The sequence below is a fragment of the Conger conger genome, chromosome 11 (assembly GCF_963514075.1).
Source record: "Conger conger chromosome 11, fConCon1.1, whole genome shotgun sequence".
NCBI lineage: Eukaryota > Metazoa > Chordata > Actinopteri > Anguilliformes > Congridae > Conger > Conger conger.
In genome coordinates, this window is record NC_083770.1 from 46,143,058 (window position 1) to 46,167,469 (window position 24,412).

The 24,412-nt window shown below is 46.7% G+C and overlaps 2 protein-coding genes and 1 non-coding gene across 4 annotated transcripts in view; all 3 read right to left on the reverse strand.

Annotated features, from left to right (window-relative positions):
- Positions 1–88: 88 nt before the first annotated feature.
- On the reverse strand, positions 89–10,142 carry si:dkey-13n15.2 (protein transport protein Sec24C). The gene is made up of 19 exons (XM_061260572.1): positions 10,065–10,142; positions 9,642–9,710; positions 9,113–9,224; positions 8,252–8,379; positions 7,952–8,096; positions 7,705–7,811; positions 7,102–7,214; positions 6,438–6,629; positions 6,131–6,224; positions 5,936–6,040; positions 5,147–5,314; positions 4,945–5,041; positions 4,698–4,846; positions 3,956–4,094; positions 2,942–3,063; positions 2,128–2,307; positions 1,512–1,709; positions 913–1,002; positions 89–499 (listed from the first exon to the last, which is right to left on the reverse strand). The coding sequence occupies exons 1-19, from the start codon at positions 10,140–10,142 to the stop codon at positions 359–361; spliced, it is 2,427 nt and encodes an 808-aa protein (XP_061116556.1). The 3' UTR covers positions 89–358.
- Positions 10,143–11,072: 930 nt separating this feature from the next.
- Positions 11,073–11,144, reverse strand: trnaa-ugc (transfer RNA alanine (anticodon UGC)). The gene has a single exon. It is a non-coding gene; the product is annotated as a tRNA-Ala (tRNA).
- A 2,525-nt stretch (positions 11,145–13,669) lies between these two features.
- Positions 13,670–24,412, reverse strand: part of LOC133141006 (N-acetylglucosamine-6-sulfatase-like) — a 62,729-nt gene continuing 51,986 nt past the window's right edge. For both annotated transcript variants that reach the window (XM_061261347.1, XM_061261348.1), the window contains 11 exons: positions 21,685–21,888; positions 21,158–21,223; positions 20,104–20,202; positions 18,475–18,642; positions 18,020–18,102; positions 17,811–17,929; positions 17,305–17,408; positions 16,290–16,391; positions 15,901–16,005; positions 14,554–14,661; positions 13,670–13,878 (listed from right to left, as the gene is read on the reverse strand). In XM_061261347.1, coding sequence (XP_061117331.1) covers positions 13,729–13,878; positions 14,554–14,661; positions 15,901–16,005; positions 16,290–16,391; positions 17,305–17,408; positions 17,811–17,929; positions 18,020–18,102; positions 18,475–18,642; positions 20,104–20,202; positions 21,158–21,223; positions 21,685–21,888 — 1,308 coding nt within the window. In that variant the 3' untranslated portion in view covers positions 13,670–13,728. The remainder of the gene's footprint in view (positions 13,879–14,553; positions 14,662–15,900; positions 16,006–16,289; positions 16,392–17,304; positions 17,409–17,810; positions 17,930–18,019; positions 18,103–18,474; positions 18,643–20,103; positions 20,203–21,157; positions 21,224–21,684; positions 21,889–24,412) is intronic.

A 24,412-nucleotide genomic window follows, 5' to 3' on the forward strand; every position in this document is an offset into this window, starting at 1 on the left:
TATCTAATCACACATAACATGCAGCATCATTAATGCAAATCACAACCATGTACTAATTTCAGATATGACAAATAAAAAATCTGCAGTCTTGACGATGGAAAACCGGAACACCGTATTCTTTATTGCTTGGTATGTGTACATGGTTTGTGCTGTCCTGGTATGAACAGCAATTCTGTAACAGTCCTACCACTGCATCCATTTTGTATGTGGATCGGAGGCGGCCACAGCAGGTTCAAAACCTGACAGAGATCAGGGGACGGAGGGGAGAACCTGTAGGAGGGCCCGAGTGTCTGAACTGTGGGAAAATGGAGGGCTTCAGGGTAACCTCAATAATTAACAGTGCAAGACGGGCACGGAGTCACACCAAGAGACGCAGTGAGTTGACGTGCAAGTGGTAGAGGAAGTCGGCGTACGATGCCCCACCGTTGGGGCTCTTGTCCTCCACCAGGAGGTGCTGAAGTGCCTCTTCACTGCTGTCTCCCTGTTTCACTACCTGCAGCTGAGAAGGGACCGTGTTAGAAAACCGGTCTGTCTCATATATGCATAAACACAACTGAGGAGGGGTTGTGTTAGAAAACCGGTCTGTCTCATATATACAGAAACACAACTGAGGAGGGACCGTGTTAGAAAACTGGTCTCCATCATATGCACAAACACAACATTACATGATGGGATGATTGTTGTTTATCCATGTTATCCAGACATTTACATAAGACTGAGCAATACAATACAGGCTCATCTGCTGTGCAAAAACCTCACATTTCATTCACATGAAAATGGTAAATATTGTAATAATAATAAGTTTACCTGCAAAAACGCTGTATTTTTGTGCATCCGCTGGTGGCAGCGTGTGTGCATGTGTGTGTGTGTGTGTGTGTGTGTCTAGGGGTCGTGTCCTTGCAGGAGACTCACCGTGAGTGTGTAGGGTGCATCTGACTGCAGGCTGTGCACGAGTCTCCTCACTGCCACAGATAGGGGGTTCTCCAGCACAGGCAGACAGAGCTGCAGGGGACCACCACAGACACAGCACACATTTCACAGATCCACAGGCTAAGAGTCATTCCAATGCCAGTGATACTCCAGTCCTCCCTACTGGACATTTTCCCCTTTACGTCCTCCCACAACACAGAAATAATGTCTCGCTGCCTCCCTCTGCGCTCTGTAGCATCCGGATCAATGTCATTTCAGTTCAATCAATTCAGGAAATCCAACTGAATTTGACCAACTGAAAAATCCCCATAGAATTCCATGACAGTTGTTCAGTTAACCCTTGCAGTGCCAAGCCCAATATGAAATGGCTCCACCCAAATCCCAAGGGGTTTTGGTTTTGGTTGAGAAAACTGAGAAAGTTCAGTAGGGTTTTAATAGGGGCTCAAAACAACAGTATATAGCAGCCATTTTGTCGGGTTGAAAATGTGGAAGGTCGAGAGTGCCGTATGGATCGAAAGGGTTAAATCTGGATTCACTTCCTGGATTGAAACGGACTTTACCGCACAGAGGCGCACACTCACGTTCCCAGAGGGCAGAAGGGAGAAGGAGGTGGTGTTGAAGAGCTGCAGGAGGGTTTGGGAGGGGACGCACAGCCCAACCCACAGGAGCAGGGACAGGGAGCAGTGGGCCAGGTACAGCCTGCCTGGGTCCAGACTGCTGGCAGTGCAGCGCGCCCTCTCCATCGCACTGAGCGCGCTCACTGACTCACTGCTCATTGGCTGAGCATGGGTAGTTGCACAGGTGGGGGAAATGAATGAAAATTACTTCCTTTTTATTTATATATTATTTTTTCATGTAGGGTGAATTCAGGTAATTTGGAACACTTCCATTTCTGAGCCTTTCCTCACTGCCTCATTAAAACTGAATTTACAAATAAGTGTCCCAAAGTGTCCCAAAGTACCTGAATTCACCCTAGCTGCCCTGACTGCTGTGGAAAATGAGCCATGTTGGCACATGACGTCGGTAAATATGGCACATTTACTGAAATATTTGCGCTGTCAGTGTGCACTGTTCCCTGTAAAACTAAAGTAAATTAATTGAAAGTAAAGCAGAGGGAATATACAAATGACTAAATTAAATCCACAACAGCGTGTAATGCGGTTAAAGGTGCACAGGCAGTTGCGGGTCTCTCCTCACCAGGGGCAGAAGCAGCGGGTAGAAGTGGGAGGCCGTGTGCCGGAGGTCCAGGCTGAGCAGCTGACTGCGCAGACGCAGCCGCTGGGACACGGAGCTGCGCACGCCCGGCAGCAGCACGGCGCTCTTGCGCAGGCTGTTCACGTAGACCGGCAGGGCCTTCAGGAACTGGGGCAGCACCAGCTGAACACAGCGTACGGGTCAGCACTCGAGCAACGGCGGAGCCCATCAATAATAAATCACGGCTGCAACAGCCAAAGGGCTTTTTGTACCACTGCTCTGTGCTGCTGGGGAACCTGTCTCCATGACTAAATGTAAATGTAGGGCGAAATGTTCAAAGGTTCAAATGTAGATGAGGATTTGAGCGAGTGGTTTACAGTTTTACATCTTACTGACAGCATAGAGGTATTACTAAGGAACCCGCTCATATTTACATGTACTGACTACAAAGTAGTCATTCCAGAGTAAGTGACACAGAAGTCTGTATATCTGTGAAATACATGAAATACAAAGTCATCCTTTATTTTATCATTCTGTCCATCTCTCATACCGACACCACAGATCTTTTTTCTCTCTATCTGTCTCTCAGCCAGCCCTCCCTCCCTCCCTCCCTCCCTCCCTCCCTCTCCCTCTCTCTCTCTCTCTATCCCTCTCCCAGCCAGCCCTCCCTCTCTCCCTCTCCCCCTCCCTCCCTCCCCCTCCCCCCTCTCCCTCCCTCCCCCTCCCCCCGCTCCCTCCCTCTCTCTCCCACTCCCCCCACACCCTCCCTCTCTCTCCCACTCCCCCCACACCCTCCCTCTCCCTCTCCCTCTCTCACCTGGCCTGGAGATACCGCAGTGGAGCTGCAGTGTTTGCGGTAAGAGGCCAGCAACTGGGTCACTTCAGCCTGCAGCTCCTCGCGCACGTCCTGTAGGGGGCGCTCCAGCACCGCGCTGTACACTGCAGCACAGAGACGAGGGCCGTTACAGAACACTGACCACAGCACACTATTACTGTACTCCATTAGGGCCTCATACAATGGATCCGTCTGGAGGATCATAACACAGAGACGGGCATCTAATGAGAGACCTTGGCCATCTTAAATACTCGATAAATTCCACCAGTCACCCGGGCTTTGGATGTACTATGGTCATCATATTCCAAGTACACTCATTACATTGTGTAAAGCTGGATCAAAATTAAAATCCAATTCCCATAAAAGGTTCACCAGCCCTAATCAGCTTGTCTGCATTTTAACATTTTTTATTTTATTTTTTAAGCATTAGGCAGATGCTCTAATCCAGAGTGACCTACGCAATTACATTTTTTTAATAATCCATTATTAAAGATGGATGTTTACTGATGGCATTTGGGTTATGTACCTTGTTTCGAGGGTACAACCGCAGGGCTCCACCTTAGAACCAAACCTACAACCTCCCAGTTACAGACCCTGGGGCCTGTTCCACACAGCAGAATTACAGTCAGCTGGAAAAGCCAGACCCTGTCCAAATCTGGACTGAAGTTTACTCAGAGCAGTTACAGTATCTGGCTAACTCAGTCATCCTGTTTTGTGAAACAGGCTTCATATATCTCACCATTAAGGCTTGTCCACACCAAGAGTTATTATAACTATAACCGCAACGATGTGAGCATCGACACTGATAAACGATAACGTCCATTTGTGAAGCCTTGTGAATATAGTTAATATCAGTCAATCACTCTGAATGTGATCCCAACAAACCTGAAAATCCACTGGAGTAAAAATGATTTTTAAAAACGATGTATTTATAGATGTAGTTATAGTTATTGGGCCTTTTACGCTCCACGTCCTCCTTTGACAGACGGCCGTTACCTTTCTTGCAGTAGAAGGTGAGCAGCGTGTGGGTCTGGCAGGTGCGGAAGGTGTCCAGCAGGGGGCGTGAGCAGGGCAGGGTCAGGCTGTGCACCCGGGTCCTCCTCTCCCCCCGGGCGCTGGTGTAGGACAGGGCCGCCTGAAACAGCAGGCGAGGGGGGAGGCCCCGGGGTCTAGGTGAAGCTCATGTAAAACTGGATAGAGATTATTTTTGATACTGAAAGGCACACAAACATCTATGGATATCGGGACCTGAAATAAAACACTGGAAAGGTGTGACATATGGGTACCTCGAACACCATCCACTGTTTTTCAGTGTTAGTCAACGTCACAGAAGCAGTGCTGTCGTTTTGTTGCTTGACTGAAAAAATGTCTCAAGGCAAGTCAGATATGCTAGCTATGTCTAATTTGGACCTGTGCCTGCTTAGTGTAATCAATCAAATGGATTGTTCTGGCGTAATAATACATTATATATATATATATATATATATATATATATATATATATATATATATTTATTTATTTATTTATTTTCCTAGCTGTATTTATAAAAATAAAAACTGTAGTAGTGTTGCAATTTGTATTTGAATGTTTCCCTGCCCAGGGACTGCAGATAAACATTAGCTATGGAGCTAACTCTGGTACATCAGTTGTGATGGGCATGGTCCCTGTAAAATCAAATAATCTAATAGAGTACAGTACAAGTCCGGCGATTGGATGGGCGGTCCAGCCTCAGCCCCACCTGAATGACCACGCCTCTCTGCTCATCCAATGGGCCACAGTGAACGAACTGGACTGCCAGGGCCGTGCGCCAATCAAGAGCAGCCAAGGAGATGTGGGCGGGGCTAGGTCCGGGGTTAAACGTGCCATAAAAACCAGACACGCTCAGGCCTGCAACACAACCCAAACGCATCGCGCTTCAGTCCACATTCAGCAGAACAGCCCAATCACCCCACAAGTACAGAGATCTCTTCTTTCTTCCTCCGTACCTTTGCTGACAAACACTCTGAGCTGGGCCTTGAAGGCCGTCTCCGTCTCCACACACCTCTGCAGATCACAGCTCAGCTGCGCTCTCTCCACCTTCGACTAAGGGAGAGACAAGCAAGAGGAAAGCCACTTTTTTACTTTTAAAAAGATATGTTCTGCCTTCACGCCCGCCGCGAACCTAAATGTACGAATTGAGAGGCACACCTGAAGACTGTCATAACTGTAGACTCCTCCCCCTGTCATATACGGGGTGTGCCCAGGCCAGGCACCGCCCACATCCTGCTGGGAGAACAGGAAGAGGTGCACGCTGCAGCCTTGATTGGCGCACTCCTTAGCCAATGACGTGGAAGGCTCGGAAGGTTGGAACAGGGACTAGAAAAAAGGAAAATAATTTTGTTTCTCAAACTGTGTATTTTTTATTATTATTTCAACTGCCCTCTGGACTGTTACATACTCTATGCAAGGAACACAAACAACAACACAGATTCGGGATGTATGTAAGCTCTCTGTACTATGTGTGTATACCGGCTTCTTTTAGCTCCACTAGGTGGCAGCCTCGGATAATCTGGTCACAGTGAGTGACCTTGGAGCGGAAATGATTACTTCTTCGTTTGTCGTTTGTAGTGAACAGTATTTCTGCGTCACATTACAAAATTTTGTAACATTTCGCTACCCAAGAATGTGAGAAACACCCCGTGTACTGCCCGTTGCCTCGCTGTGCGTGTGCCTTGCGTAGAGTATGGGGGCGGCCTGTAGCGTAGTGGTTAAGGGACACGCAAGGTCGGTGGTTCTAATCCCGGTGTAGCCACAACAAGATCCGCACAGCCGTCGGGCCCTTGAGCAAGGCCCTTAACCCTGCATTGCTCCAGGGGAGGATTGTCTCCCGCTTAGTCTAATCAACTGTACGTCACTCTGGATAAGAGCGTCTGCCAAAATGCCAATAATGTAATGAGTATGTAATGGGTCCAGAACAGTAAGAGCACACACACAGACCTTTGGCTTGCTGGAGCTGAAGAAGCCTGATGAGCTCTGCTTTAGGGCCGTTTCCGTCAGGGGCGCAGAGTGGAAGACGATGACCTTCCCCGGACAGCCCACGGCCTGTGAGGACAGAGACACGCTGATCATGGAGTAAGCACCACGCTAGGAGACGTGCCGCACAGGGGCGTGACGGGCGTCCGGGTCTCTCACCTCCAGGATCTTCAGCCCGGCCCGGACCGGGAGCTCCTGAGACCCGCCCGCGTCCTCGGACCCCCCCGCCAGCCGGGGAATCTGCTGCAGCAAACTGAACGTACGTCGCATTACAGTTATTTAGCTGACGCTTTTATCCAACGCCACTTACAGTTGATTAGACTAAGCAGGGAACAACTCCCTCTGGGGTAATGTCAGGTTAAAAGGTTCAGCGACACTTTGGACCTTAAATTCCTGATTATTTACAATAAATGAATAACGATATTGAATATCCTATAAGTCTGTAAGTGATATTCTGTTACACTACCTGTCAATGCTGTATCTGGCGTCCTTGAGTGGCACCAGTAGCCCCTCCCACATGGGCAGTTCCAGCTCCTCAGTATCAGTGAAAATGAGCATGTGGGGGCGGGACAGAGTGGGGCTGAGGTCATAGAGGTGGAGCCTGCTGTCATAGGTCATCAATCCCACCCGCAGATCTGATTGGCCTCCACCTTCCTCCCTGTGACAAACAAATGTTCCGTAATGCAAGTTTGCAAATGACTTACCTGTGCACTGAAGTAGTACTGGCACACATGCTGGTGAGTATAAACAGCATGACAAAAAAACATTTCTACACTTGAAGACTTTTACATCATCACCTTGCCATAACCTTTGACCTATATGTATACCAAATATTACATTTTATTTAGTGCATATCAAGTAAAATTTGTGGAACGTTCTGAAACAATTCAAAAGAGACCATCAAGACAAAATTCTTGTCGACTCAAAATTTGTCCACTCCATTCTCCTTTATAAGTACTTTTTATAAGTAACGTCACAAGTACATTTTCGGAAAAAAGATGCGTTTTCTCATTCATATTGTGACGTGTGTATGTTTTCTGAACATGGCGGCACATGCAAATGTGTGTGTGTGTGTGTACGTGTCTGTGTATGTACGTGTGTGCGTGTGCGTCTGTGTGTGTGTGTGTTACCTGGCAAGAGACGAGAGAAAGGAGCGTAGCTGCTGACAGAGGAGGCCCAGGTGTCCACTCTTCATTGCAGGAGGAGAGACATCCAACGCCAGGAGCAGCCCAGCAGCCTGGCCCTGTGCACACACACACACACACTCTCACTATCCGCACAATACAACAGACATACCCACACACACACACACACACATACACACACACACTCTCACTATCCACACAATACAATAGACATACTCACACACACACACACACAAACTCTCACTACACGCACAATACAATACACATACATACACCCACACAAACTCTCACTACGGTCTCAAAACGCAAACACGCACGCACAATACAATACAATACAATACAATACATGCCCACACGCACCTGCATGGTTAATATTAATACATTAAATTTATAAAGCGCAAGTGCTGTACAGTACAGAACATGACATTAAAATAACCATAAATAAAGGTATTGAGGGAAAGCAAAAACTTATAGAAATATAGAGAAGTGTAACTCAGTGATAATGAAAGGAAGCGCACAAAAAGGCTAGTTAAGCAGGTTAGGAAGTATCGGCCCTTTTAAACAGATGTGTTTTCACGCAGTCCTGACCGTGTTTAACTCCAGGACGTCATACGACCCGACGGAGAGCTCCGGCTTGCAGCCGGCGTCCGTCCTCCGGCCCCGCCCGTCAGCGGGCTGGTAACACTGCCACGACACTGAGGGAGACAGGACAGGGGGGCAGCGGAGAGGTCAGACCGCGAGAGGCCCAGAAGATAAAGAGGAAAACAGAGGAAGAAAAGAAAGGAGTCTGAGGAGTCTGAGGGAGAGGAGGAAAGGGGAGACGCAGAGGCCCTACCTTCGGTGAGTTTGCCGCAGAAGGGGCAGGAGAATCGCTGGCCGCAGTCCTGCCAGGCCATGAACGTGCACATGTAGGCACCACAGCCACTGCAGCCCGGCACGGCCCCTCTCTCTGCAGTACCGGGGCACACTGGCAGAGGGCGCTGCACAGCACAACACAGGCAGGGGAAAAGCCATTATTCATTTGTGTATCGTGGGGAAATGTTTTTTTTTTTTTTTTTTTAATGTTCCTCTCTGATTACAAACTACAATTAATTTCAACTTCTTCATATTAAAATAAAAATATGGCAAATCTGACCTCTTCTTTCTCCAGCTTGGCCAAGGGGGTTAAGATTACCCCTAGGGGTAGATGGCTCAGTTGGGCAGTTGTCCCGTCACTGGGGAAAGAGTAGGAGGTACAGCGCATGAACCGGGGGCTCGCATTACCTGTTAGGAACAGAGAGAGAGAGAGAGAGAGAGAGGGGGGGGGGGGGGGGGAGGGAGAGGGAGGGGAAGGGGGAGGGAGAGAGGGAGATGGAGAGAGAGGGAGAGATAATATAAGAGAGGTAGAGGCAACATATCATTCTGTTATCTACACTGATCACAAGGCAGCTCACTATCCCAGTACATGTGTGTTTATGTGCGTGTGTGTGTGTGTGTGTGTGTGTGTGTGTGTGTGTGTGTGTGTCTGTACAGGGCTGAATGTGTGTGTGTGTGTGTGTGTGTGTGTGAGGCTGAATGTGTGTGTGTGTGTGTGCGTGCGTGCATGTGTGTGTGTGTGTGTGTGTGTGTATGGGGCTGAATGTGTGTGTGTGTGTATGGGGCTGAATGTGTGTGTGTGTGTGTCTGTGTGTGTGTGTATGGGCGCGTGTATATGTGTGTGTGTGTGTATGGGCGCGTGTACGTATGTGTGTGTGTGTGTGTGTGTGTGTGTGTATATGGGCGCGTGTATGTATGTGTGTGTGTGTGTGTATGGGCGCGTGTATGTATGTATGTGTGTGTGTGTGTGTGTGTGTGTGTGTGTATGGGCGCGTGTATGTATGTGTGTGTGTGTGTGTGTGTGTGTGTATGGGCGCGTGTATGTATGTGTGTGTGTGTGTGTGTGTGTATGGGCGCGTGTATGTATGTGTGTGTGTGTGTGTGTGTGTGCATACAGGGGTTGCACACTGTGAAATCATACCCCTGTCCTCCACGGTAAAGTCAGTGGTGGCCAGAGGGGGCAGTGGAGAGCCGGGCTCAGACACAAACAGCTTCCCCTCCCACGCCTCCCTGTCGTCCTCCATTCCCTGCACCTGGCGGGAGAGAGAAGAAGAGCCAGGTAACACACAGGCCCGTGCCCTGAGAGAGGCACCAGGTCCCACAGTGAGAGAGGGTAAGAGGCAGGTAACACACAGCCACGCTCCCTGAGAGAGGCACCTGATCCCACAGTGAGAGAGGGTAAGAGCCAGGTAACACACAGGCCTGTGCCCTGAGAGAGGCACCAGGTCCCACAGTGAGAGAGGGTAAGAGGCAGGTAACACACAGCCACGCTCCCTGAGAGAGGCACCTGATCCCACAGTGAGAGAGGGTAAGAGCCAGGTAACACACAGCCACTCTCCCTGAGAGAGGCACCAGGTCCCACAGTGAGAGAGAGGAAGAGCCAGGTAACACACAGGCCCGTGCCCTGAGAGAGGCACCAGGTCCCACAGTGAGAGAGGAGGGAGACTCACAGCGCTGGGGAGGGACTGGGGGTCCAGGCCATAGCGGGACTCAGAACTGGGGCTTAAAATCCTGCTGTCCTGAGAGGCAACAGAGAAAAAAACAGGGCATTACCAATCTCAAAAGGAATGTTACACACACTATTAAGATATATTTGTTTTATTACATTATTACCGCAAATGACAGTTAGCAAATAAATGTGAAAAATGCCACAGTTAGGGCACATACACAGTAATCAGCAAAAGCAGTTTAAAAGCACTGATAACATAACTGGACGGTGAAGTCAAATGCAGAAACTGGGACATTTGGGACAAGGTTACCAGCCAGATGGTAGTATGAGAAGGCTTCTGTATTCCTGAGAATAACACCCCACTACTGCAACACTCTGGCTAAGTGATTGTAACGTAACGTAAGTAATGTAAAGTAAGGCTCACTTGTTGTGAGCTGCTGCCACCTTGTGGTGACTGTGAGTTACTGCGCAGGGCCAATTCAGGGCTGGGCTCACAGAGCATGCCTGCGAAACAGAATTCAAACGGGGGAAAAAAATCACAAGAAGGGACTCATATCACAAAATATCATATTTCAGTGTGAAATATAAAAGCATTGTATTATATTTAGTGCCATTTAAAAAAAATAAAAATTCTACACACTCGCTTTGGATAAAATTGTCAGCTAAATAACTATGTATACAAAATTTTTAATGTAAAATTAATGTAGCCTGTACATAGATATCATCATAATGTAATATTATTCAAAACAGATTTACACTATTACAATTACTGTATATAATAAATACAGTATATAGTGAAACTGAGTCAATCAATCTTTTTTTTTTCTGAATTTCCCCTTTTTCTCCCAATTTGGTAGCCAATTGTACCCCGTCTGATTCAATCTCTAATTATTAGAGCTAGCATTAAATACACCGCTCACACCTCGTCCCTCAGCGGCTCGAAGGAGAGCGACACGCCTTCTTCAAGCCTTCTCGTCTCATGCTCGCGACCGTGATTCCAAGGCGCCCGAGGTGCTTTATTGTGCGGCGATCTACTAACCCTGCCAAGTCTCTCTGGAGCAGCGAGCCAATTATACTGCGCCACATGAGCCGGCCAAGCTAGGCTTTCTGGCAGGACCGGGAATCGAACCCCGGTCCCCGGTGTGCGAACTGCAACCGCTGCATCTTAGCCTGTTGCGCCACCGCGGCCCCCTCAATCAATCATTTTATGTATTTTCTTCCCCATGAGTTTGAAAATGTGCACTCAAAGAGACTGGAGTAAAGAAACAGATGAGGGGCAATGGCATTCTTATCCAGAGCGACGTACAGTTGAATAGACTAAGCAGGAGACAATCCCCCCCTGGAGCAATCTTATTGTGGCTACACCGGGGATCAAACCACCAACCTTGTGCGTACCTTAACCGCTACATTACTGGCCGCCAAAAATACTCCTTGGAGATGCCGGGGATTGAACCCGGGGCCTCATACATGCAAAGCATGCGCTCTACCACTGAGCTACATCCCCTTCCATGCTACGGAACTCGACGGGACGGGAGGTATTACGTTTCTTCACTCACCATTGAAGTGGTTTGGCGGGGGGCCCCAGGGGGTCCCGGTCATGCCCACGGGCGGGGGGGCCACTGATCCCATGATTGGAGGTGCATTCTGCACGGCCTTACTTGGACACAGGAAGGCAGGTGGAGGGGCATGGCTGCCTATGGGCGAGGCCACGGGCCAGCCAGCGTGACCCTGCCAGGGCTGCTCGCTCCCACAGCTGTGATTGGCTACTGGGATGTCCATCCTCTTCCATAGATCTCAGGGACGGGGTGAAGCACACCGTAAAACAGGGTCCTGACAACGGCAGGAAACAGAATGAGCTAATCTGCCCGGCAACCGCGAGAGCGTAGCCACAACCGACGCTAATGTGTTCACACGGCGAAATAAATAAATGCACGTAAATCCTTATTGTCCCCACACACTGGGATCACTTCAAATAGGGAATGATTGTTAACAGGTATTAGGGATATTTTACTAGGGCTGTAAAAGATGTATGTACCACGGAATAGTTGTAAACCTACACCTTCATGTGTAGGAGGACAACTGATTGTACTTTTATAATATCAACATCGCATATATAATAATATATAAGGCTACCCATGAGAATACTCAATATGGGTCATTTCCTGTATCTTTTGGGTAGATATAAAAATGGGCAGAGACAGTACATAGTCTTTGACTGAGGATACACAGTGGGCATATTAATTTTGTCTCTTTGCGTCATTTCAGTTGGTTAAGGGAAACACGAATGGTTTAGCAAATATTTAACCTGTATAGGTCTTTTGACACATGCCACAGTAGCAATGGTTATTTACTGAATATAGATTTTTCATTCTTGCTCCACTAGGACCATATCCATTTGAATGAATTCCAAGAACGCTTATTTTAACGCTTGTAAACATGACAATAGATTGACTGGATAGCACTGCTAACGTGTATTATAGTAATTAGGCCTAAGTAAAACCCAAGAACTCTTACAAATCCATCATTGTAGTGCGCCTGCATGTATTCTGCCAGGACGGAAATCGTATTTCGAGACATCCATTAAGACAGTCTGGTGATCACCTCGCAAATACAATCCAACGTTAAAATATGTAATGTTTCTCATGTGTTCAATAATATGTAGGCTACAGTAACTGCATCGGTTTCCGAATCATTCTGACAGGGCAGCATATCTTGCCGTTCTAGACTCACACCTAGCGCTAGCGTTGTGTTCAGATGGGTAGCTATTTAACTGCATATATTTGAGCTGTGCTGGGTAGCTAGCATCCCCACAATGCCGCCGAATGCATACCTTCGACATCATATCGGTATCATCTGTCGCAGCTCGTTGAATCTTGAGAATTTCTCGTGTTTTCCTAGAAACATCTCCATCGCTATTATTAACACTACGCTCCCCGTCGTTATCCAAGGCTAGGCGGACTCTACCTGCTGTGCCCATACATTTTACATTCTGGGACACGGCATGCTAATGCCAGGATGGGTGGCGATATATAGCCACACATTCCAATAATGTCCTGCAAGCGTCATACCATCTTTTAAAATCGTGCTTCTTTATGTAAAACGAGCCGCCAAAGACAACTCAAGATTGTGTCGATTTCCTCGCCATTTAACCTCCACTGTCCATTTCCGCCTGGCGACGTCAAGTGTATTACGTAATGACAGGATGCGCATTGACCGCTATAATATTATTCAGCGAAATCGTTTGTGTTGGCGATTCCTCATTCAGAATTGAGGATGTAAGTCTAAAATAAGGTTACAAGCAAATATGGTACTAAATGTGCTTTTCGCTTTAAAAAACCAAAGGAAAAAAAAAAAACGTACATTTTTATTTGTCTTTCAAAATGTAGCCAAACAGATAAAAGCAGTACAAATCAGTATCAGTGTAAACGACAATCAGCAGCAGTAGGCTACAAGGCACATGAAATGCAGTTGTATGAATTGTAGCCTATATTTCCCTTTAAGGCCACTGGAAGTAATAAAATACAACATTTTGTCGTGTAGTTTGTTGAAAATAAAATAACATTGTAAGTAGCCAACTTACAGTTTGGACTATGACAGACACCTTTAGCGTCACTCTAGCGTCAATGGGGCAGGAATTACTATGAATTAGTACTACTTTTATAAATAACCCTGAGAAACTGATTAAATCAAACAAATGAAATAATCCTCATGTCTTAAACAGTCACTGAAGGTCGAGCGACCTACATAGAAAAGGATAGTTAATAGGTTAAAATTTGATTCAGCTTTAAAAAATGTGCAAGTTAATGAATCGTTCAGTGCAATAAAAAGTGCTCAATAACCTGAGACAAAATCACAGTTAAGGCCTCCTCTCAGACTGCTGGGTTTTTCAAACAACGACGGCCAAATGGCGACAACAAAACTGTTAGCGTTTTTGACCAGAAATCTTTGCCGTAAACACAAGCTACGCCCTCAAATATACTTCAAACTTCATATCAGAAGCTGATAGATCGTGCTCTTCTTTCCCACCAAGACGCCATTCCAGAAAATACTGTCCTGACAACTTCCCAGTCCAATTGTTGTTGTTGTTGTTATTTGGTGTCGCGGCAGGTGATTCCCGCACAGGACTGAAGTTTGATCAGTTTGAGGTTCATGGCTTGCAGGAGGGCAGGGTCGACCTTCTTCACTATGTTCTCCAGCTGATGGGGGTCAGAGGTCAGGTTGTAGAGCTCAACAAAAGACTATGAAGAAAGCAACGACCAGTAGAAATTAGCGTGCAAGGTCCACGGACGTCTGCATTACTATACACGTTACATGTATGTACATGTTAAAAACATCTCCTATAAATAATTTAGAAGTGTCCCTAAAATAAGATCCCAATGTATATACCACTGCTCCTCTATTTACGAAGTTATACAGTACCGTGCAAAAGTCTTAGGCATCCTAGACTTTCTGATATATATGTTTATTTTTTGTGTGTGTTCATATAAAAGAACACATTTGAGATTTCCAAATATTCATTTTCCAAAAGATTTAATTTTACAGAGACATTTTTGTATTTAATTTTAAAAAGTAACATATTACTGTAAGCAATTGTCTACTTTTTACATAAAAACCTGATCAAGGCTGTCTGAGAACAGAAGCAAGGAGCCAACCAAAATATGCAGAAGAACTGTGGCAAGTTCTCCCAACATGCTTGGAGAAACCCTTTCAGTAACCACATTTATATCGGTAATATTTATTGGCAATATTCATTTCAATACATAATAATATGTACTGTATTCAATATTCAGTGGTATTATTAATTTCAATACATAATTACGTTCTAGCTCCTGAAACACCACTCTCAGTTTTCATCTTTATATGCGCGGCACCGATGTTGAATTGTGCAGTACACCCGGGTGTTGAAGGCTCACCTCGCTGTCTGCGAACTCGCAGTACTGTAAGTTGTTTTCTGTGAGAGTGCGAACGCAGGCGTACGTGTTGTTGCAGGCGTCTTCACAAACGCAGTCTGGGAAGCAGTGCTGCGGGGTTAACACCACGGGGGGAAAAAAACATTAAAAACATGAATACAAACCATTCTCCAATGGACCCAGTTTCCAACTGACAACTTTTGGGTTTGCGTAGAGATGGGCGACGAGGGTCCTATCTGTTTCTGGTTTTCATTCCAACTACTGGTCGTAATTACTTTATTAGCCCCAACATTTCCACCATCTAATTTGTTAACTACGTATATTTCTTGAGGTTTTTATTTTATTTTTTCATTTAGCCTTCATTTTACCCGGAAGCCCAAAGATTAAAAAAAAAAATGGCAGCTAGGTTACACAGTAAACACATACTGTAAAACATGCAATATTAAGTGTATTAATGAGAGCCAAAGACACTTCTTGTGTGCTAATGTGAAAATTGTACTGTGATCGAATCGACAAATAAACCAGTGTTTGTGTATATAGCCAATGGGCTCATTTAGCTCAGGTAACAAAAACAAAAACCAACATACATACTGCCTCTGCAGGACCAGAGTAAGTACCTGGGTAAGCGTTATTGTCGTTTCAGCCATCTTAGTGATGATTTAATCTAGAACATTCCACCGCGGTCATAGGCACTCATCCACTTCAAATGCTCTGTCAGATTGTTAAAGCATTACATTTGTAAAGGGCTAATTAAATATCTGCTATAATTGACGTGTTTGATAGGACAATGTGGACATAATGGTTCTCAATGCCCGATGTGGCAAAAACAAAACTGCACTGCTAATTAATTAGAACTATCCAAACACATCTGGTAGCATCCCTAATTGCTAATACTCAAATACTCTGTTTCTATATCACTGTTTGCTGCCACTGGCTGGTATACTGACTGCTGTGTGCACAGTCTCTTAGATATTCACTACTGAATTGGGATTGACAGCCTGATATTCAACAGATTTAAAAGCTGCTAAACATCCAAGTACAAGCTCGTAAAAAATGTCCTTGGCGAATGCCTGCTGCACATAACAGATATGTAGAAAAGAATGCCGCAGTGCAGCAAATGGACGCCGTCGAGAAACGGACCGCGCTGCTCGATTTAGCAGCTAATTAATTACGGAAAATTAATTATCAACATTTTGGGAATAATACACGGGGATCCAGAAACCGCACTGCATTCTGGGGGATGCCATCCAAGCCAGCCAAAAATTGTGCCATCCAAGCCAGCTTTGTGTAGCTTCCCCTGTTGTTTAGGGAGAGATGACGGGTCAGCGGGAGGAGGGGTGGGGTACTCACGGCCAGGCCTGGGCCCAGTTTGGGGCAGGCTGGGTCCGCCTCAGCGTGGCCCTCCCCAGTGTGTGCCACCAGGAAGTAGGGGCGAGCCGTGCCGTTGCCCAGAGTCTGTGCAAGAACAATGAGGGTGTGTTCACATAGGGTACCTGAATATACAGACGCAGACACACATATACACACACACACGCAGACACACATACATACACACACGCAGACAACCATATACACACACAGACACATATACATGCTCGCACACACACACACACACGCACACACATATACAAGTACACATGAACACAAGCAGACACAGACACACACACACAGATACAGACACAGATATATGCTTGCATGCACACGCACACACACACACACACACACACACACACACACACCATGTGTGGTAGGAAGGACTCTCCGTCCACGTTAACCAGGGACAGATTGACTCCAGCGATGTCCAGGAAGGTGGGGGCCAGGTCGATGTTCAGCACAGGAGCCTGCCAGTCAAACACGGGAGGGACTGTGACATATGCCGCAACAATAGCAATAATCTGCTTTAAAACCATGGAGGAACCCGAACACTGGACATGCATTCAAGACAGCCAACATATTCAAACTTTTTTCTGTTTGCCATTTAAAGTTAGAAAACAGTTTGAAAAAGTAGTGCGTGGTGAGAAAAAATGGCTGCTAATGGGGAAAACACAGAGAGAACCAAAGTGGACTATTATTTGGCCGTGATAATATACTTCAATCAATGCAATATTAGTTCTTACCTTAATAAAAAATAAAGTCACAGGTAAGCAATGAATCAGCTAGCTGGCATTGTTAGACCCAAGTCACATCCTTTTATATTAATAAGGTGTTGGTGGTGAGCTAAATGGAACGTGAATTTAAAATCCTTCAACAGTAACTGTTTGCTGCAAACATAGTTTGTCATAGTGTACTTAGACATGCATGGCTTAAACTTTGAAGCCATGCAGGGGCGACATGGCTCAAGCAGTAAGAGCAGTCGTCTGGCAGTCGGAGGGTTGCAGGGTCGATCCCCCGCCTGGGCTGTGTCGAAGTGTCCCTGAGCAAGACACCTAATCCCCAAATGCTCCTGATGAGCTGGTTGGTGCCTTGCATGGCAGCCAATCGCCGTCGGTGTGTGTGAGTGTGTGTATGAACGGGTGAATGAGAAGCATCAATTGTACAGCGCTTTGGATAAAGGCGCTACATAAATGCCAACCATTTACCATTTGAGGCAAACATATGCTACTGGCAAGATCAACCAGGTAGCCCAGGACCTGTTTTAGGGGGTGAACCGGACGTTTGTCACAAACACAGGTCAGGGCTTCCGTATTCAGGGGAAGAAGTGGCACCTACAGCCTCCTACACCTGCACCGGGTAAGGCCAGGCAGTGTGTCTCACCTTCAGGGTCTGTTTGGGTTTAATCCCAGGTCCCCGCACCATCAGCGGGACCCGAATATCAAACTCGTACAGCTGCCGCTTGTCAATTGGCAGAGAGAACTGGCCTATGGAGAGGGGGGGAATCTGATGTCATCACTCATTCAAACCCCGCAATTTACAAGAAAACAATGCGCTGTCATAGGATTATGGGTAGGGATGGAATTACACTGGAGATTAGAGATCACAGATAGGGGCAAACTTCTTCCTCTTGTCTAAGTGTTGAGGCCAGTTCTTAGTTTGGATATGATGATGATCGTAGCCACAAGCGATTATCACATTTGATATTCGGTCACATGGAATTTTAGTTCATACTAGAATGATGGACAGAGCTGGAAGCCTATGAGGGGAAGATGATTCAAGACTCCAAACAAGACCAAGCGATAAACTGAAACATCTCAAGCAGCCACACAGATAAAACAAGTCTTCATTTGAAACAGAAGTCAGAAGCCTGGGCAGAGCAGACGCACCAGAGTGGTAGCCGTGGTCGGAGGTGTAGAAAATGTAGGTGCTGTTCAGAAGCTGCAGGTCCTCCAGCTTCTTCACCACCTTCTCCACCATGTCGTCGACGGACAGCAGGGTCTGCCACCTGCAGGCCAGGTGAAGAACTGCAGTCAGCACAGCGGCAGTGACTCCCACACAACCATAAAAAAACACCTACGTTAGCTCAGTAGCGCACCTCTTGCGAAACGCATTGTCCAGGAACGCGATCGAAGTGTCAGACATGGGGCTAACGGCCTGCCGAAGAAGCCAGTGTTTATCCTGTAAACAGATAAAAAAAACAAAAAAGAAACGAGTCGGTTGCGACATTTTCTGTCATTATAATGCTGTAATAAACTGGTCTGTCCACTAGGTGGCAGTGATGAAATCAAATAATACAAATAATTTCATATCTGAACCAATTTGAATGTAATTACTGGTTTCAGTGATCATTCTTCTGATTTCAAAAGAAAAACATTGATGTCAAGTCTTTGCACAGACAACAATTCGTTCTCTGTATGAATCTCCCACTTTAACTTGCTTGACAGGCACTTTCTCAGCAGGCAGGACAACTTTACCCCCACTTAAGAGGGATGTACATTTAGAGTCCCCCTCTACCCCCTTAATCCTTCAAAAAGGGTGTTTTTGGGTTACCTTTCCGGGCTTGTTAAAGCTGCCGTCGCGCGGCGCCTTGGTGCCGTTGAAGGCGCCCTGGTACTGAGGCGCTGCCGCCCAGGGAGAGTGGGGTGCAGGCGGGGCCAGCATCATGAAGAACGGGTGTTGGGGACTCCGCTTATCCAGAAACTCCAGGGACCTGTTCGTCTGGGAGACGGGCGGACACAGGAAGAGTAGCGCGGGTGAGCTCACGCTGGTGTGGGCGTTCGCAGGACCAGTGGCCATGTGCACATGCATATTGGCATTTTGGCAGACGCTCTTATCCAGAGCGACGTACAGTTGAGTAGACTAAGCAGGAGACAATCCTCCTCCTGGAGCAATGCAGGGTTAAGGGCCCTGCCCAAGGGCCCAACGGCTGTGCGGCCCTTGGATTAGAACCACCGACCTTGCGTGGCCCAGTCTTTTACCTTAACCACTACGCTACAGACCGCCCCCGTGTTATCTGTGCACACTGCATATGCTAGCACTCTTAACAGTGGTTTTACAGCAAGGGGCCATGAGCAGGTACAGAAAACACAAGGCTGACAAAAAACGGCACGTAAACGTGCGCGAAAAGCCTCACGAGGCGATACAGGCAGCAGGAGACTACCCTCGTAACTGCGCCCGGTCACAGGACAAAAACCTGTAATGGTTCACCTGTGAAAGCCCTGCCCTTGCACAAAGACCTGGGGAGAATGTTACAGGCACGACCTATTGCCTGTGAAAAAAAAAGGGGAGAAGTAATATCCAGACCGTATGGATTTTCTGACAGGCTGTAGCTGATTAACCAGTGGCTATAAATGGAGCATTTACCAGCCTCAGCAAAATGTTATTATATTCAATATGTGCTGTAAACCCCCCTTTTATGGCTTTCTAAATTCAGAGTGCAGAGTTATTGGTACAGTGCAGCCTCACTTCAAACGTGCCTTTGTAGTTTGCTGCACTCTGCAAATTCAGAGACAAGTTGTCATAATATGTACTGCCCACCTCGTTGTTATCCAACAGCATTACACAACAGTACTACAATTAAATTGTGCATGATTACAACACATTTTCTGCAAACTGCAATCCTGATATCATCTGTGAGCGTTCACAGGGCCCTATTTATAAAAGCTTCTGCAAGGTTTTTTATTAAAAAAAAAAAAAAATATATATATATATATATATATATATATATATATATATATATATATATATAAATATAATGAACAAAATCACTGGCTTTCAGATTCGTAATGCAGTGCCCATAGAGTCACACAAAAACCTCTCATCTCTAGAAAAAGCAATGGCAGAAAATGTTTGACAATCTATCAAAAAAAAAAGGGTTACAATTTAGTCACAAGGTTTCTGGCCAGCTTTATTGCTGTACTCGTTGAGTTTAGAAACATTGACACTGACGGCTTATTCAGCTCATTGACACCGTGATGAATAGGAATGTCAACGTTAAAAAACCTGACAAATGACAAATATCACCACGCAACGTTTCTGTTATGACACAGGAAGTGAAATAGTGACATTAATCATGCCAGCCCATGAAATGAATCAGCGTTGCCGAAGTCACCATCCACATCTCGGTATCATAGCAACAGCTGAGAGGCCCCTCACAGGGCCCCGACAGCAGAGACTCACAATGAGGTTGGTCAGGTAGTCCTTCTCGTAGCTGTCCCCATGTTTCTCCTCCTTGCCATTCACCGACAGGCAGTAGTTGTAGTACTGGGAGTTCCCCACCTACAGACATGACACACGCCAGCTCGTGAAACCAGTGGACTGGAACCCCCGCTGTCTGCAGATCGGCGACGTGTCGTTGCTCTGACGTCCGGAGAATGACGTGACACTCCACAAACCGTTTCAATGGGAACGGTGTAGGGGAAAGGAGAGCATTGCTGGGGCTGAATGGCCTGTTCCGTCATTGTGTTAAGTTATGTTATTACATTACAGGCATTTAGCAGACGCTCTTAATCCAGAGCGACATACAACAAAGTGATGCTATGTTATGCTATGTTATGCTATGCTATGTTATGTAGCCAATCAGAATAGGAGTAGCACACGCCCTGCAAGGTCAATGACAGTTGAGAATTTCTTCAGATCCTAACTTGTGGTCAGAGCTGGCTATGGCATAAAAAAATCTATGCCATCATTTAGGGCCACAACCATGGATGGGCCACACAATCCAAATGGTTTTAAATGTGTATTATTTATTTGAAACCCATTTTATTCTGCATACATTCTGCAGTATTCAGATAGCGCTATTAGTCTCGCAATGGGCGGTCAGTTGCCCCCCCCCCCGGTTATTTCGTGTTTAGAAAATCTAGAGTCAGCTAACGCTAACGATCATTTGAAAACGACTTTGTGAAGTGCAGTAGTATAGCATCGCATTCAGCAGCATATTACATTACATTACATTATTGGCATTTGGCAGACGCTCTTATCCAGAGCGACGTACAGTTGATTAGACTAAGCAGGAGACAATCCTCCCCTGGAGCAATGCAGGGTTAAGGGCCTTGCTCAAGGGCCCAGCGGCTGTGCGGATCTTATTGTGGCTACACCGGGATTAGAACCCCCAACCTTGCGTGTCCCAGTCCTTTACTTTAACCACTACGCTACAGGCCGGGATAAGGGGTGGGAAATGGTGGCAGAAATGCAAATGTGTCCCATAGGAATGAGCGCGTGGGGGCCACCTTACCAGAGCATGCCACTGGTCCCAGCCTGGGGGGACGTAGCTGACCTCTCCTGCTTCCTTCTGTCCATACTGAGAGAGGGAGAGGGGAGAGGGAGAGAGAAAGAGAGGGGGGGAGAGAGAGAGAGGGAGAGAGAGAGTGTCTGTGGTGGAGAAGAGCGCTACCTGCTGTACGAATGAAATATATTTAGCTGACTGCCAACAAAAATAAAATGGGAACTTGGAAAATGAACAGAACTGGAGCAGTCACCCCAGGACTAGAGGAACAGAGAGCAGGGTTTAGAACCGCGCAGAAACCGAAACCTCAGTGTTTGAGCGCCATCCGTAAACAAGCGCCCAACTGCAGTCTCTTCCCTTGAACAAAAAACAACTGGCATTCGCCATTCAGCCTGATCCGGAGCGACTTACTTCAAGAAGTGTTACTGAGAATGTTAATACCATTGTCCGCATTTGAGCTGAGAATCTGGCCTTACTGTACGAGTTCTGCCGAAACCCTCACAGAGCGCTGATTGGGGCAGAAGTACGGCACTCACCTGGTTGAGGTATTTTCCCCCGTAGAAGGTCTGGTAGAACTGCTTGTTGAGGTAGACGGGGAAGGCCAGTGTCTCCGGACCCTTCTGCCAGGCCGGGCTGCTGCAGTTGCCCGTCAGGGAGTTGTTGTGGACCTGGTGGTTGTGGGGGTACCTGCCCGTCAGGATGCTGCTCCGGCTGGGGCAGCACAGGGGCGTCACTGTGAACTGGGGCAGGAAAGGGGGTGAGTGGGGCAGGAGAGGGGCAGGAGAGGGGGTGAGTGGGGCAGGAGAGGGGCAGGAGAGGGGGTGAGTGGGGCAGGAGAGAGGGGCAGGAGAGGGGGTGAGTGGGGCAGGAGAGGGGCAGGAGAGGGGGTGAGTGGGGCAGGAGAGGGGGTGAGTGGCGCAGGAGAGAGAGTGAGTGGGGCAGGAGAGTGGGGCAGAAGAGGGGGTGAGTGGGGCAGGAGAGAGGGGCAGGAGAGGGGGTGAGTAGGGGCAGGAGAGAGGGGCAGGGGAGAGAGTGAGTGGGGCAGGAGAGGGGCAGGAGAGGGGGTGAGTGGGGCAGGAGAGTGGGGCAGGAGTGGGGGTGAGTAGGAGCAGAAGGAAGACCTACGAGACGATGAGAGAAACAGAAGAGGAGGCAGATGCAGGAGTAGGAGGCGGAGAAGTGAAGTATTACTGAAAGCAGACAGAGGAGAGGTAAATGAATAGCAGAGACAGTGATGGAGAAGGAATGACAGAAGGCCAGCTTTTACGGAGGGGATGAAGGAAGCAGGTGAGGGCTTAGTATCATCAACTAATCAATCCCGAGACCAGAGCCATCATGACCTGCCAATTTAACAGGGTAGCTGGAAGTGAACAATACACAAGGTGCCCACCTTTCTGCAACTCTACACGTGCAATGCAAACTAAAAACACACCTTTTCAGACTATACCGTAGTCCCCCCTGATCCCCCCCCTTCCGATATCCCTCTTGTCTAACCCTAACCCTTAATATTAAAAAAATATATATATCTATCCATCCATCCATCCATTATCCTAACCCGCTTATCCTGAACAGGGTCGCAGGGGGGGGCTGGAGCCTATCCCAGCATACATTGGGCGAAAGGCAGGAATACACCCTGGACAGGTCGCCAGTCCATTGCAGATATATATGTATATATATATATATATATATACAGTCAGGTCCATAAATATTGGGACATCGACACAATTCTCCTCTTTTTGGCTCTATATACCACCACAATGGATTTGAAATGAAACGAACAAGATATGCATTAACTGCAGACTTTCAGCTTTAATTTGAGGGTATTTACATCCAAATCAGGTGAACGGTGTAGGAATTACAACAGTTTCTATACGTGCCACCCAAAAGTAATGGGACAATTGGCTGCTCAGCTGTTCCATGGCCAGGTGTGTGTCATTCCCTCATTATCTCATTTACAAGGAGCAGATAAAAGGTCTAGAGTTCATTTCAAGTGTGCTATTGCATTTGGAATATGTTGCTGTCAACTCTCAATATGAGATCCAAAGAGCTGTCACTATCAGTGAAGCAAGCCATCATTAGGCTGAAAAATCAAAACAAACCCATCAGAGAGATAGCAAAAACATTAGGTGTGGCCAAATCAACTGTTTGGAACATTCTTAAAAAGAAAGAACGCACCGGTGAGCTCAGCAACACCAAAAGACCCGGAAGACCATGGAAAACAACTGTGGTGGATGACAGAATAATTATTTCCCTGGTGAAGGAAGAAAAACCCCTTCACAACAGTTGGCCAGATCAAGAACACTCTCCAGGAGGTAGGTGTACGTGTGTCAAAGTCGACAATCAAGAGAAGACTTCACCAGAGTGAATACAGAGGGTTCACCACAAGATGTAAACCATTGAGCCTCAAAAACAGGAAGACCAGATTAGAGTTTGCCAAACAACATCTAAAAAAGCCTTTACAGTTCTGGAACAACATCCTATGGACAGATGAGACAAAGATCAATTTGTACCAGAATGATGGGAAGAGAAGAGTATGGAGAAGGAAAGGAACTGCTCATGATCCAAAACATACCACCTCATCAGTGAAGCATGGTGGTGGTAGTGTCATGGCGTGGGCATGTATGGCTGGTTCCCTTGTATTTATTGATGATGTGACTGCTGACAAAAGCAGCAGGATGAATTCTGAAGTGTTTCGGGCAATATTATCTGCTCATATTCAGCCAAATGCTTCAGAACTCATTGGAAGGCACTTCACAGTGCAGATGGACAATGACCCGAAGCATACTGCGAAAGCAACCAAAGAGTTTTTTAAGGCAAAGAAGTGGAATGTTATGCAATGGCCAAGTCAATCACCTGACCTGAATCCGATTGAACATGCATTTCACTTGCTGAAGACAAAACTGAAGGGAAAATGCCCCAAGAACAAGCAGGAACTGAGACAGTTGCAGTAGAGGCCTGGCAGAGCATCACCAGGGATGAAACCCAGTGTCTGGTGATGTCTATGCGTTCCAGACTTCAGGCTGTAATTGACTGCAAAGGATTTGCAACCAAGTATTAAAAAGTGAAAGTTTGATTTGTGATTGTTAGTTTGTCCCATTACTTTTGGTCCCTTAAAAAGTGGGAGGCACATATACAAACTGTTGTAATTCCTACATCGTTCACCTGATGTAAATGCCCTCAAATTAAAGCTGAAAGTCTGCAGTTAAAGCACATCTCGTTCGTTTCATTTGAAATCCATTGCGGTGGTGTATAGAGCCAAAAAGA

Coding starts and splice junctions, on each gene's coding strand:
- si:dkey-13n15.2 (XM_061260572.1), bottom strand. CDS start 10,142: ATGCTCTGTGAGCCCAGCCCTGAATTGGCCCTGCGCAGTAACTCACAG. Junction 6,225..6,437: donor GCCAGATACAGCATTGACAG/GTAGTGTAACAG, acceptor ACGTACGTTCAG/TTTGCTGCAGCAGATTCCCC. Junction 6,041..6,130: donor CCGGGCTGAAGATCCTGGAG/GTGAGAGACCCG, acceptor CTGTCCTCACAG/GCCGTGGGCTGTCCGGGGAA.